Here is a 15,162-nt window from a genome sequence, read left to right as displayed (position 1 = left end):
GCGGACTGGGAGGGAGGGGAGTGGATGTGTGTGAGCAGACCCAAATTCAAGGATGCGCCTTACCTTCCCTTAATTGTCCGTAATTACTCAAAGAAGCATCTCCTGCTGACTTTTCTGGATTGTTTTTGTGAGAGTTCGGGGGGTTTTAAGAGTCCTTACTACAAAATAAAAAGTCCCCAACTAAGTAACTAAATGTGTGTTTGACTGGGTAGCCCAGGACTGTTAATGAAAGTCTGCAGTTAGGTAAACATATTAGGATAAAATGACAGCGCAAATACTTTTTTTAATTCAAGGTGACTTACAATGGGATCAATATTCCAATACTACTTTGGCTTATCATACTGGATCTTCCTTATCTGGCCTCATGTGTGTTACTCCTTTAATTAACGCTATATCGCCAGATAAAACACACCCTGTAATGCAGGCTGCTGTGTTTTGTTGCTGTATCTAGTGGGTGCTAAAATACCACTCTTTTCCACTTTTGTCTCTAATGCACTGGCATATTTCAGATCATATCTATGGTATCTAATATCTATGGAAATATCTATGGTATTCTGCTAAACGTTTTCTCCCGTGTTGAGAGGGCTACTATATCTAATCTTCTCATTCTCCAAGAGGGAGGTGCCAACCTTGTCACACGTTATCAATCATCGAGCACGATGCTTTTTCGTGACAAACACACCCATAGAGGCAATCATACTTTCCCGTCAGCGTTCCTGAGCGTAAGGGCTTTCCTTTACCCACACTCTAAACCCCCCACACTCTAAAATATCTGACTGAACTCACATGTTTACATCTATGAAGTCTCCACTGAGGATTCTGCTAACATGTTCAGTTCATATGCTGGGTCAGCATCCTCGGGAGATGTAGTGGTGGGAGGATTGTTACTAAAGGCTATTTGAAGCATTACCCAGCAGGACCACCACTGTCCTCTGACTCAAATGAATGAACAACGTGCCCCAGAGATGCACTTTCATCCTTCACATCCATCCATCTCAGCGGATCCCTTTTTTCATACACCAATTCAAATGCATCCCAGTTCGAATCAATCTGCCTTCCTTTGCTTTGGTAGTGGGGCTTTCTGGGAATTGCTCGATGACAGGTTGCAACTTAGGGAGTTCACAGAACTGTCAGTGTTCTGATACGGGTTTATAGTTCTTAAGCTGATTCAGTCCAAGCTTACAAAGCAATCTGCTCACAAACGGTTACCCAGGATTACATTCAATTAAGGTGAATGGAGTCCGCAGCTGTGGATGTAGCCCGATAGTCCTCCCCAACGTCTTATCCATTTCTGCAATTGGCTGCATGTCAGCCAGCTAAGAGCATATTGAAAAGGTCTGCCCCTCTAGGAGCCATGATGCACCTCTACTGCGGTGCAGCATATGCTCAAACTGGATTTGATGTCGAGTGTGGGATGGAGCCAGGTCCTGTTTCGCATTCTTTGCTATAGAAGCAGACTAGAATGTCCTGGCACAATGTCTGTCTGTCACCACTGCCTGTCTTCTCTGGTATATGACATTTGCCACTTCCGGTGGGTAAAAGCAACCCCCGCCCAGATGACAGAGACTTAGAGAGTATATGGGGAGACAGCGGAGGTACTGTACCTTCCAGCTCCCTCCGCCTCCCTTCATTCATCTCGTGAAGATAGTGGTCTCGCTGTCATGAATATTGAGTTGGAGCTTATGAAATGCGACATCGCAATGAAAGATTGGTTTCCCGGGGTGTTGCCATGCGAGCCAAAAAAGTGGGTGAATCTTCAAATAATCATTTGCAAAATGTCCATATACGTGTAGATGACAAATACATGGCCTGTAATTTGTGTTTTACAACCATAAAGGAACAGCAGCTCATGGTTCAGAGGCATACGAAAAGTTATATGAGCCCTTTGAAGTTTCATAATTCTGTGTATTATGCTATCAGCATTTCAGATGACCAAATCTATTGCTGAAATACTACTAGTAGAACAAATATACTACCAGTATACCACAGAGTATAGTACGAAACATTAAGAACCAAGTGAAAGCTATGATCCCTTATTGATGTCACTTGTTAAATCCACTTCAATCAGTGTAGATGAGGGGGAGGAGACGGGTTAAAGAAGGATTTTTTTTTAAAGCATAGAGACAATTGAGACATGGATTGTGTATGTGTGCCACTCAGAGGTTGAATGGGAAAAACAAAAGATTGAAGGGCCTTTGAATGAGATATGGTAGTAGGTGCCAGGCGCACCAGTTTGTGTCACGAACTGCAACGCAGCTGGGTTTTGGTCACATACACATATTTAGCAGATGTTATTGGCACATACACATATTTAGCAGATGTTATTGGCACATACACATATTTAGCAGATGTTATTGGTCACATACACATATTTAGCAGATGTTATTGGCACATACACATATTTAGCAGATGTTATTGGCACATACACATATTTATCAGATGTTATTGGCACATACACATATTTAGCAGATGTTATTGGTCACACACACATATTTAGCAGATGTTATTGGTCACATACACATATTTAGCAGATGTTATTGGCACATACACATATTTAGCAGATGTTATTGGTCACACACACATATTTAGCAGATGTTATTGGTCACATACACATATTTAGCAGATGTTATTGGCACATACACATATTTAGCAGATGTTATTGGCACATACACATATTTAGCAGATGTTATTGGCACATACACATATTTAGCAGATGTTATTGGTCACACACACATATTTAGCAGATGTTATTGGTCACATACACATATTTAGCAGATGTTATTGGCACATACACATATTTAGCAGATGTTATTGGCACATACACATATTTAGCAGATGTTATTGGCACATACACATATTTAGCAGATGTTATTGGTCACATACACATATTTAGCAGATGTTATTGGCACATACACATATTTAGCAGATGTTATTGGCACATACACATATTTAGCAGATGTTATTGGCACATACACATATTTAGCAGATGTTATTGGTCACATACACATATTTAGCAGATGTTATTGGCACATACACATATTTAGCAGATGTTATTGGCACATACACATATTTAGCAGATGTTATTGGCACATACACATATTTAGCAGATGTTATTGGTCACACACACATATTTAGCAGATGTTATTGGTCACATACACATATTTAGCAGATGTTATTGGCACATACACATATTTAGCAGATGTTATTGGCACATACACATATTTAGCAGATGTTATTGGTCACATACACATATTTAGCAGATGTTATTGGCACATACACATATTTAGCAGATGTTATTGGCACATACACATATTTAGCAGATGTTATTGGCACATACACATATTTAGCAGATGTTATTGGTCACACACACATATTTAGCAGATGTTATTGGTCACATACACATATTTAGCAGATGTTATTGGCACATACACATATTTAGCAGATGTTATTGGCACATACACATATTTAGCAGATGTTATTGGTCACACACACATATTTAGCAGATGTTATTGGTCACATACACATATTTAGCAGATGTTATTGGCACATACACATATTTAGCAGATGTTATTGGTCACACACACATATTTAGCAGATGTTATTGGTCACATACACATATTTAGCAGATGTTATTGGCACATACACATATTTAGCAGATGTTATTGGCACATACACATATTTAGCAGATGTTATTGGCACATACACATATTTAGCAGATGTTATTGGTCACATACACATATTTAGCAGATGTTATTGGCACATACACATATTTAGCAGATGTTATTGGCACATACACATATTTAGCAGATGTTATTGGTCACATACACATATTTAGCAGATGTTATTGGTCACATACACATATTTAGCAGATGTTATTGGTCACACACACATATTTAGCAGATGTTATTGGTCACACACACATATTTAGCAGATGTTATTGGTCACATACACATATTTAGCAGATGTTATTGGCACATACACATATTTAGCAGATGTTATTGGCACATACACATATTTAGCAGATGTTATTGGCACATACACATATTTAGCAGATGTTATTGGCACATACACATATTTAGCAGATGTTATTGGTCACACACACATATTTAGCAGATGTTATTGGTCACATACACATATTTAGCAGATGTTATTGGCACATACACATATTTAGCAGATGTTATTGGCACATACACATATTTAGCAGATGTTATTGGCACATACACATATTTAGCAGATGTTATTGGCACATACACATATTTAGCAGATGTTATTGGTCACATACACATATTTAGCAGATGTTATTGGCACATACACATATTTAGCAGATGTTATTGGTCACATACACATATTTAGCAGATGTTATTGGGGGTGTAGGGAAACGCGTGTGTCCTCAGCTCCAACAGCGCAGTAACATCGAACAACAGCAACACATACGATATTAGGAAGGTGTTTCTAATGTTTAGTATACCCTGGGTATATCACTATACCGAATGGGTTACTGAGCTGCATTGTGTAGTGTGCTGTCGCTAACGAACAGGTGCTAGTTAGTTGATTGCATTCCAGGGTTGTGAGTGAGAGGATTCCCTGGGTGGGGGTTAGGAGGAGATGAAGTGTGGGGGTGGGGTATGTAACTAGGAGACAAAGAGATAATGAGGAGGGTTGACATGTTCCCCTGTCAGAGAATAATCTAGGACCGAGGCACCCTATATGCCTGGGCTTGTGGGAACGAATCCTCTGGGAAATCATAATGACTATACCATTTAGACACTACCCCAGGAGGATGTCATTGGGAGTCTATTGCACACTTCCTGATGTTCAGGTCTTAGTGATGGCTTTCGTGGCTTTCAATAATGTGGTTTTAAGCAGTAAATCAATGAAGTAATCCAATGGCTTGATGTCCTTGATGTATTCAAGGTTAAGTGAGACTGAACGTAGTCAGTCAGAAGCTTTCAGTTTTACACAAGTGCACAGAATTACACCTCGAGCAGCGTTTCCAAAACTCTGTCCTTCGGGATGCACGTTTTGGTTTTTGCCCTAACACTACACAGCGTATTCAAAGGATCAAAGCTCGATGAGTAGTCGATTATTTCAATCAAATGGGGTAGTGCTAGGGCAAAAACCGCAACGTGCACCCCTTGGGGTCCTGAGGACCGAGTTGAGGAAACACCGGTCAAGAGGTTAAAATGGACAAAGCTGTCAAATAAAAGTTTATCAATTCACTTCACTGTTTACAAGTGGTAAAAATCAAAGAGATTTTTTACCACACACAAAGGACATCATCGATCATAACATGTAACAAACCGAGTCCTCGGGAATTGTCATTTGCTTCTGAGAGAGTGCAAGAAACAATTGTATCTTTTACCTGCAAACTGGATTACTATTGATTAGGCAGGCTGTAATCAAAACTGACCTATGCCCTAATTGACATTAAGCAGTTAATCCCACATTGAGTTGACGAAAGCAAAGCAGTCAGCGTCGGATCAATGGGACAAACAGGCAGAGAGGTAATACTGGATCAGAGATGTTGTAACCTTTTTACAACCACACATTTGATAGGGGACCCATTCAAATCCAGCCTGAGGATTGTGGATCTTCCTGAACTCTTATTACAAAATACACCATCAATCAATGTGTATTCACTTACAGTCACACAGTTAGTGTAACAACAATCACGACAATGACAACAAGAGGTATGGGGGTTAATATGTCAGTTCTGAGTACGAAGATACAAGCTGATCTGTCGAAGAAGCTGTCAGGAAAAAGTGAAATGTGCTAAGCATTTGATAATGGTGACCCGAAGACATCACATTTCAGGCACCACCATCTGTGCGTTATTAAAATAGAGCCCGCGGTCCAAACCAGCCTGCTTATACCTCTGTCTTCTCTCTGCAAGGCGTTCGCACCACAGACAGACTTTGTGGAGTGCAGAGGTGGAGGGAAAGTAAGAGAACGTAGCATTGGGTTAAAAATAGGTTTGCTCTAAGATTACAGGGGGTTTTCAGAATAACACATATATATATATATATATTATTTTTTTCTTATGAACTACCCCCCTGTTCTGTTTCCCTCAGTATAGTTCCATTGTCCTATGACCTTGAAGAGACAGAGAGCCCATTCAATTCATGCATACATTTGATCCCTTTGTCGAGCAGGCATTGTTTTAGCCTGCCAACAAAACACATTTAATCTATTGAAAGGCCAACACAATTGTCTGTCAGGCTCTTTCCGAGTAGCTAGGGCATTCTTATTTGTGGAAATCATACCTTCCTCATGTTCATGCAAAAGGGATCATGTTCAAAACGAGAGCACATACTGTAATGTTATATTCTTTACATGTAATATCAACTTGTTACCATTCTATTTGAAAGTGTAATGTGATTGTGTGGTTCTTTCACCTGTTAGTTACACAATACTGGGTATGAATGAAGCCCTGACCAAAAAAAAAAAGTGACATTACAACCATCTAGATCATTGCTTTGGCATGATGTTAGTTTCCCATAACGAGGTAGTACAAAGTCAATGAAAATAAATTGGATGTGGTGGCTTTCTCTGACCAGAATCTGAAGACAAGAGTGTACCAGAACCCTAAGGGTCTGCCTTTTCAATTTAGGACACAATGGTATCATGAACATTCTTGGAAAGGAACCTTTAATACAGAATTACATCTGCTTTGTGTTACTGTTCTGAGAGTCTGCAGCTGTCTCTGTTTCTGTGTAAGAAATACTCTATACATGTGAATGGTGCATCTCTACACTGCAGTAGGATGTCATGTTACAGCAATGTCACTAATTCCTCACCTTTAGAAATAAGAAAGCAGTTTGGCATACACTATGATGTCAAATGAAAGGCAGAATCAAGGGATTGGGAAGAATCAAGGGAAACTCTCCTCCAGCAGTGCAAATACCTTTTGTCATACAGTGGGGAGAACAAGTATTTGATACACTGCCGATTTTGCATGTTTTCCTACTTACAAAGCATGTAGAGGTCTGTAGTTTTTTTTAATCATAGGTACACTTCATCTGTGAGAGATGGAATCTCGAACAAAAATCCAGAAAAGTCACATTGTATGATTTTTAAGTAATTAATTTCCATTTTATTGCATGACATAAGTATTTGATACATCAGAAAAGCAGAACTTAATATTTGGTACAGAAACCTTTGTTTGCAATTACAGAGATCATACGTTTCCTGTAGTTCTTGACCAGGTTTGCACACACTGCAGCAGGGATTTTGGCCCACTCCTCCATACAGACAGTCTTCAGATCCTTCAGGTTTCGGGGCTGTCGCTGGGCAATACTGACGTTCAGCTCCCTCCAAAGATTTTCTATTGGGTTCAGGTCTAGAGACTGGCTAGGCCACTCCAGGACCTTGAGATGCTTCTTACGGAGCCACTCCTTAGTTGCCCTGGCTGTGCGTTTTGGGTCATTGTCATGCTGGAAGACCCAGCCACGACCCATCTTCAATGCTCTTACTGAGGGAAGGAGGTTGTTGGCCAAGATCTCGCGATACATGGCCCCATCCATCCTCCCCTCAATACAGTGCAGTCGTCCTGTCCCCTTTGCAGAAAAGCCTCCCAAAAGAATGTTTCCAATGTGTTCTTGGGTTTGTACTCACCCTTCTTCTTCTTCCTCCAAGCACGGCGAGTGGAGTTTAGACCAAAAAGCTCTATTTTTGTCTCATCAGACCCCATGACCTTCTCCCATTCCTCCTATGGATCATCCAGGTGGTCAATGGCAAACTTCAGATGGGCCTGGACATGCGCTGGCTTGAGCAGGGGGACCTTGCGTGCGCTGCAGGATTTTAATCCATGGCGGCGTAGTGTGTTACTAATGGTTTTCTTTGAGACTGTGGTCCCAGCTCTCTTCAGGTCATTGACCAGGTCCTGCCGTGTAGTTCTGGGCTGATCCCTCACCTTCCTCATGATCATTGATGCCCCACGAGGTGAGATATTGCAAGGAGCCCCAGACTGATGGTGATTGACTGTCATCTTGAACTTCTTCCATTTTCTAATAATTGCGCCAACAGTCGTTGCCTTCTCACCAAGCTGCTTGCCTACTGTCCTGTAGCCCATCTCAGCCTTGCGCATGTCTATTTATACCTGATGTCCTTACACAGCTCTCTGGTCTTGGCCATTGTGGAGAGGTTGGAGTCTGTTTGATTGTGTGTGTGGACAGGTGTCTTTTATACAGGTAACGAGTTCAAACTGGTGCAGTTAATACAGGTAAGGAGTGGAGAACAGGAGGGATTATTAAAGAAAAACTAACAGGTCTGTGTGAGCCGGAATTCTTGCTGGTTGGTAGGTGATCAAATACTTATGTCATGCAATAAAATGCAAATGAATTACTTAAAAATCATACAATGTGATTTTCTGGATTTTTGTTTTAGATTCCGTCTTTCACAGTTGAAGTGTACCTATGATTTAAAAAATGACAGACCTTTACATGCTTTGTAAGTAGGAAAACCTGCAAAATCGGCAGTGTATCAAATACTTGTTCTCCCCACTGTACATGGATATCTGCTAGAACAAACAGAGTTGGCTTTCCGATTTGATAGTCAGAGCGCCGGTTGTTTTCATTCACCTCGGATCCATAATGAGGAAGCCCACAGACTAATAAACAAGCGTGTGTTAGGTTTATTAAGCAGACTGGCAGCTTCTGACTTGGAAGCTCTTCATGAGCATTGGCAAAAACTTGGCTGTAAAAGGCGACAACAAAACAGTTATTCTTCACAATATTGATACTGGTTTTAATCCAAGACTACATACATGATATGTTGGCTGGAAGAAAAGCTTGCCCTGTAGCTTCATTTTCAAACTTTCGATGGGCCCACACAGGGACTGAAAGTTATCTAGGGCCCAGAGTTTCCCAGTGAGGTGATGTGGTCAAGAAAAGCCCTGGCCTATCCAGAGCAGAGGGAATGATGATCCTTACGACCATATCCCAGAGCATGACTCTGTGTAACAATATGAAAGGATGTTAATAATCAAGGGGGAGTGTGGCTACCTTCGGCCTCAGCGCTGTGACTCTGGGTAGCAGATGTTCATTGGGATTGTGCTGATCGCAGCCCAGTGTTGTGATTTTAAAGGCTGCCCTGGGTTCCAGCCTGCCGCTGTGGTCTCTATTTATAAACAGTGGCGGTCCCGCCGAGGTTGAATGAAACGGGGAACGTCAGCAGATTCTTCATCACAAAGCCCAGGAAAAACACAAGCGTTAAGGGAGCTGAGTGAACCAAAGTGTAGGGAAGACTATTCAAAACACCTCATTGTATAATGATGGAGCTGCTATTTTAATGCTCAGCTATGTTTTGGGGTAGAATGTGAAACTCTCACGCCTATCTCTGGGTTGTTTCTCATACAAAACCTGTCATTGTTTTCTCCCATGAGAATACTCTGCTCACTGTTTCATGGCAGTGCTAGTTATAATTGGTGCATGCTTTTCTTGTGGCGATAATAGTTGTCTTCTAATGATCATTTTAATTAGTATTTTGTTGCGACGCAACGGGGTGTAACGCTAGCATCGACCATAGTAGAAACTCCTTGCCGGTGTTGCATTAGTAAATGTATGTTTCTTGCATTGATTCCAATACTCGGCTTCCCTCCATAACCAAAGGTGGACACAAAGAGGAAGTGGGGAACAGGATGAGGGAAGTGAACTGGAAGTGATTGTCGTGTCGTAGGAACCTTAGGTAAAAGCCTTGAGGTCTGCCTGTCTGTCTGCCGGTCTATCTCTCTCAATCCATCTACCTACCTATCTCTTTCTCTCTTGCTCTTGGTGAATTATGCCGACTGAAATGACAGAAATAGTCCATCAGGATTAGGGCTGACATCACAAAGTTGACGTCAACCTGCTCTCCGGAGCCCTACAAGGAACGAAGCAACAGATTGCTGTTATCATGCATTTTGATACACACACTTCAATAAAAGAATAATGAAACGAGAGGGGAATGGACATCTTTTTTGAGAGGACTATTTTCTCATGACAGACAGGCAATAATCTAGAGAACTACATGAATATGAATAACTGACAGAAGCTGCCATGACGGATCCCCATGCATGACATCCAGTTCCACACGGCACAACACAGCCACCTGCTCATCTGAAGATAAGGGTTTGAAACGCAAGTCTCCAAGGGACTGTTTGATATTAGCATTGTCAAATGGAGGCTCTTGTGATAAAGACTCAAATAGGCATTTTCTGTATTCAACACTGTATTCAAAGAGATCAGGATTTCCGCAAACATACAAAGTACGTATCCGCACTGAACAAAAATATGTAAATTGTTCCATGTTTCCTGAGTTGAAATTAAAGAGCGTGCAATTGGAATGCTGACTGCAGGAATGTCCACCATTAGCTGTTGCCAGAGAATTTTAATGTTAATTTCTTTACCATATGTCGACTCCAACGTCGTTTTTTGAGACCAGCTGATTGGATCCCCACCCAGTTGACTACTTTAAAATGATGGACGCTCTCAATGGCAATGCCCATGCTAAAATGGATTATATCCATGATGAGTCTTTATCTCTATCAGCCTCTTTTGCAAACGCAAATGCGCCATAAAATAATTAGTGCTTTGTAAGTCAAGCTGTTGCTAATAATCATTTGCTTTCCACAAGCTTTCAAGCTTTTAAAGATATTGAATTACGTTCAGTTGTGCAACTGAGTAGGTTTCTCCTTTTCCCAAACAATAAGTTCCCTTTTTAATTGTAATTGAATGTGTGTGTGAATTAAGATATGATTTAGTTTCATCTTGCAATGAATGGAAACATAATAATGAACCGATTGAGTGCTATTTCAATACTTCAGTCAGTTTTACTCCATAAAAAAAAAAACTTTCTCAGAATGCCACTGTAATGATGAGAGAGACCACGCCTTCCTTCGACTCTGATTGGGTCATATTCACCAGCTGGTGTTCTCCATTGGATAGTGCACATCCATTGAATCCCTCCTCCTTCACCTTTGTCAAGTTCTGCACTTTCATTGAAACGTCTTGTTGTTTCCCAGGCTAGGAAATAAGTTCACAGGCTTTATTTGAGCTTTGGAAGACAAGAGGGCACCACCAGAAGATAAAAGCCGAGAAGTTGTCTTTGGATTTCCCTGGAAGTCGAGTGGGACCCGCCAAAAATTGACGGGGGAAGTATACATTTTAGAGCAGTGAGCCATCGAATAAAAAAAAAGGCTGCAGTAGCAACCGAGTTAGAAGCGTGCAACATTGTTGCAGTAAGGTTGGGACTGCGCCGACAAGGGAATAAATAGCACACTGCAATGCTTAACTGGAAACCATTTTATCAGACTTTTCTATTGTAAAGTTCTCAAATTCGAATTAAATCTCTGGTGTTTAACGGGAATACAAAAAAAAATTGAAAAAAGGATACATAAATAAAATTTAAAAAATATGCCGGACCAAATTACAGTTTCGGAGTTCGTGGCGGAGACAAATGAAGATTACAAAGCGCCGACGGCTTCAAACTTCACCACCAGAATGTCCCACTGTAGGAATACCGTGACTGCTTTGGAGGAGGTGAGTTGTGTGGTGAATTTGTAGACGCGTAGGGCTACTTCAAGGTCCGCATCGCTGGACACGACCGAGGTTAGAGCTAATGCAGAACTTCAACCTAGTTGCAGTTCGTAGGTCGGTTATAAACGTACCCTGAGGTAATTGGCAAGATGCTGTCATCACAGCAGGCTATTTTATTATTCATGGTTGGGCGTTTTCATCAAGCAGGCTTCTGGCTCCGTTTGTCCTGCGTTGCTCTCACACAGAGGAAAGTGGAAACGTATCTTCTCCAATTAGGCGTCATAGATTTTTTTTTTTTTACACAGCTTGTCTATTGTTGCTATTATGTGCATAATATAATAAAATCCGAAGAGTTATTGGATAATAGAACTGCGTAATGGGAATTACAGCCTCTTTGTTTACTTGGAGACTCCCCCTTTAGCCATTAGTTTACAACCAACGAGTTCAAAACGAATCGCTTGGCCCTAATGATACATTAACTTCAAAAATAATAACCCGTTTCCCAGGGAAACATGGGCAACACAGTGGAAAGTTATATCATGCAAACAATGGCTCTGCATTTCGTTTTTGTTTCATGTCTATTGAGGAATAGAAGAGCTTTGTCATGAATGTGGCACCTGTCTCAAAAATTAACTATTTATGTTAGGCTACGCCCGAAATACTGTTTTACTCTGGGTCTGTTAGGTGGGTAAGCTTCATCAAACTTGCAGGTCGTTGTCAGAAAGGACACTTATGCTTTGTTTTATGAAAACCTACCAACACCACCCATCTCTATACAGTCAACAGAGCTCTGAGCCTCGCCCTGTCAAATGATATAAATAGCATTTCCCACATGGGAAGCTGCCGCACCACAGACTGCGTATGCTCCACTTCCACATATTACTAATCACATAGCCATTGTTCAAAAGGCAACAACAGCTAATGTCAGCCATTTCTGAAGTTATATAACAAGGGACCAGCATTTGAGACCAGCAACATTTTTTTGAAATATGCCTACTCCATTCTTGGTTGTGCATGAGGAGACCCACCGAAGCCCTTGATCATGTCCTTAAATCTGCTGTATTGTATTGCACTGTTTGCATGAAAGGTGTGCTGCTAAGCTTCCTCCTTGTATAAGTAAGAATTTCACGTTGTCACAAATAACATTTGATTGGATTATCATGCATGTTTTTTAATTGAACCTTTATTTAACTGGGCAAGTCAGTTAAGAACAAATTCTTATTTACAATGACGGTCTACACCGGCCAAACCCGGACGACGCTGGGCCATTAGTGTGCTGCCTTATGGGACTCCCAATCAGGGCCGGTTGTGATACAGTCTGGATGTAAAGATGTGCACTGAACAAAAATATAAGCGCAACATGTAAAGTGTTGGTCCCATGTTTCATGATCTGAAATAAACGATCCCAGAAATGTTTCATACGTGCAAAAAGCTTATTTTTCTCAAATGTTGGGCACACGCCAGCCCAGGACGTCCACATCTGGCTTCTTCACCTGCTGGATCGTCTGAAGGGGGATGTGCTGAGAAGTATTTCTGTCTGTAATAAAGCCCTTTTCTGGGGAAAAACTCATTCTGGTTGGCTGGGCCTGGCTCCCCAGTGGCCTTCCCAGGCTCAACCATTGCTGTGCCCTTGCCCAGTCATATGCCCAGCCATCGATTAGGGCCTCACAAATTTATTTCAATTGACTGATTTCCGTATGAACTGTAATGCAGAAAACTCTTTGAAATAGTTGTTTATATATGCGTTCAGTAAAGTAGTTATTTCAGGGAAGAAATGCTGCAGGAGGGACAACGGGTTCACGCTAAGCAAAGTTAGTCCGTTTGTCCTCAATACATACGGACAGTATCTTCTTTTAGTGTTACAACGTTTTCCCTCTCTTAGATGTTAACTGACTTGAGGGGAAAATGCATCAAGCTTTGAAGGCATGTCATCAGAATAACATCCTGGCATTGGAGTTGAGGCTTTGATTCCAGACAACCTCAGACAAACCTCAGACAGATTATCTACACACCTGTACGAGAGGGCAATAAACTTGTGGTTCTGGAGGTGTGAAGTAGGCAGGCAGCTGTTTAAAGCTGACCGGTGATTAACCTTACCTAAAGGTGTAAATGGTTAGATTAAATTTTGTTTTCAGTGGTTATGGCCTAGCAGGGCCAGGAGTTTTTCCCGGACCACATGACCTGACCAGGAAACTCTGGGCACATGTTATATAGCCTATAGGTAACTGTTCAGAGCTGTCTGTGGTTGTTGTGTCGATGTTTCTTGTGGCCTGCTCTGGTTTAAACCTTCAGTGTCTCAACAGTATCTTGGAGAGAGTGTGTCTGTGTGGAAACGTTTCAGATTATTAAAATATATATATATATTTTTTTTACATTGACCTTTCCGCATTGTGGCAGGGAAAACACAAGTGCAATTGTTGTAAGGGCATGTTTTGTCTCAACTGAGGACAGGCACAACACAACCTTAAATGATGCAAAATAGGGACTAAGCGCCGAAGTATGAGAATATGAAGAAAAAAAGAAAAAAAAAGAAAAAAGAATTTACGCTTTTGTGTGATAATTGACGTTAAAGTTAAGAACATTGGATTTTGGAAATCTTTTTCACAAAAAGTATTAAATAGTTGGCAGCCCTGTTTTTGTAAACTTTTGTAAATTATATCAATCTCAAATGTTTATATTTTCCGGTGATGGAGACATGGATGTTTCATAGTATGGTGAGGTGTGTGTGTGTGTGTGTATATATATATATATATAAATAAAGTTTTGGCATTCAGGTCCAAAAGTTCATTTTCTGAGCACTTCTACGATTGGCAAATATGTCTGGAAGGTTTTGTTCATATCTAAAGGGATTGCTGTCAAAAAGTGATTGAATTCAAATGAATTTACCCAAGGACAACGAGGCCTTGAGTCTGTTTGCCCAATTAGACAACGCAGTGAACTGCGAACATGCCTATTGTGTCCTGGCGGCTGACTGGAATCAGAAATGCACTCAAAAGGTGCCTTGGCCCGCGGCAGTGCTTTTGAACACGACAGTGTCATTTCTACAGATTTTTCCTTCTTACTGCTCTAGTAATGTCAAGGTGCAATGAACAAATGCAAACCTCATTTGATTAATCCAGTAGATTTAAGCAGGTGAAAGGTCAATGGGTTTTATTCTTGTTTTGTGTGTGGGAAGTAGGCCTAATATTGTCCATGTCTATCAATGGACACCACCACTGGGCACTGTCAAATCAGAGAAGCAACTTCCTATTAAACGAGGTAAATAGACAACAAAGAAAGAACACAAGTGCTTTTTGGTTCTCTATTCCTCACCTCCTTGTTGATGACTAAACCATAAAGACCCAATGTTTTATGTTCTGTACCAACAAGTATTTACACATGGCCAATAGACCACATCCCTGTTTATTGAGTCCACAAAGGATCTCTGATAGTTTTGAATCCCCAGCAGCGTGCTGATTCTGTGACTAAAGAATTGTGTCCTGCTATAAAAGTGCTAGCGTCTCCATTTTTGTCCTTGACAGTTGAGGACTGTCTGAAGGCAACGAGAGCGGAACACATCTAGCCTTCTCAAGTCTGTATTTCAGCAATTGAAAAATGTTGACTGTGCAGCAGATGTTTCGCAATATGTCGAATGACCGTTGTCGTTCCA

At 41.0% G+C, this 15,162-nt stretch overlaps 1 protein-coding gene across 7 annotated transcripts in view; it reads left to right on the top strand.

Annotated features, from left to right (window-relative positions):
• Positions 1-10,912: 10,912 nt before the first annotated feature.
• The window catches only part of asap2a (ArfGAP with SH3 domain, ankyrin repeat and PH domain 2a), a 95,619-nt gene continuing 91,369 nt past the window's right edge, over positions 10,913-15,162 (top strand). Inside the window, exon 1 of one of the 7 annotated variants that reach the window (XM_052496994.1) lies at positions 10,913-11,516. In XM_052496994.1, coding sequence (XP_052352954.1) covers positions 11,391-11,516 — 126 coding nt within the window. In that variant the 5' untranslated portion in view covers positions 10,913-11,390. The remainder of the gene's footprint in view (positions 11,517-15,162) is intronic. The other 6 variants (XM_052496999.1, XM_052497000.1, XM_052496993.1 and 3 more) reach the window with 6 other exon arrangements.

This window comes from Oncorhynchus keta, chromosome 35 (assembly GCF_023373465.1).
Source record: "Oncorhynchus keta strain PuntledgeMale-10-30-2019 chromosome 35, Oket_V2, whole genome shotgun sequence".
NCBI lineage: Eukaryota > Metazoa > Chordata > Actinopteri > Salmoniformes > Salmonidae > Oncorhynchus > Oncorhynchus keta.
This window is presented reverse-complemented; position numbering and strand designations above follow the sequence as displayed.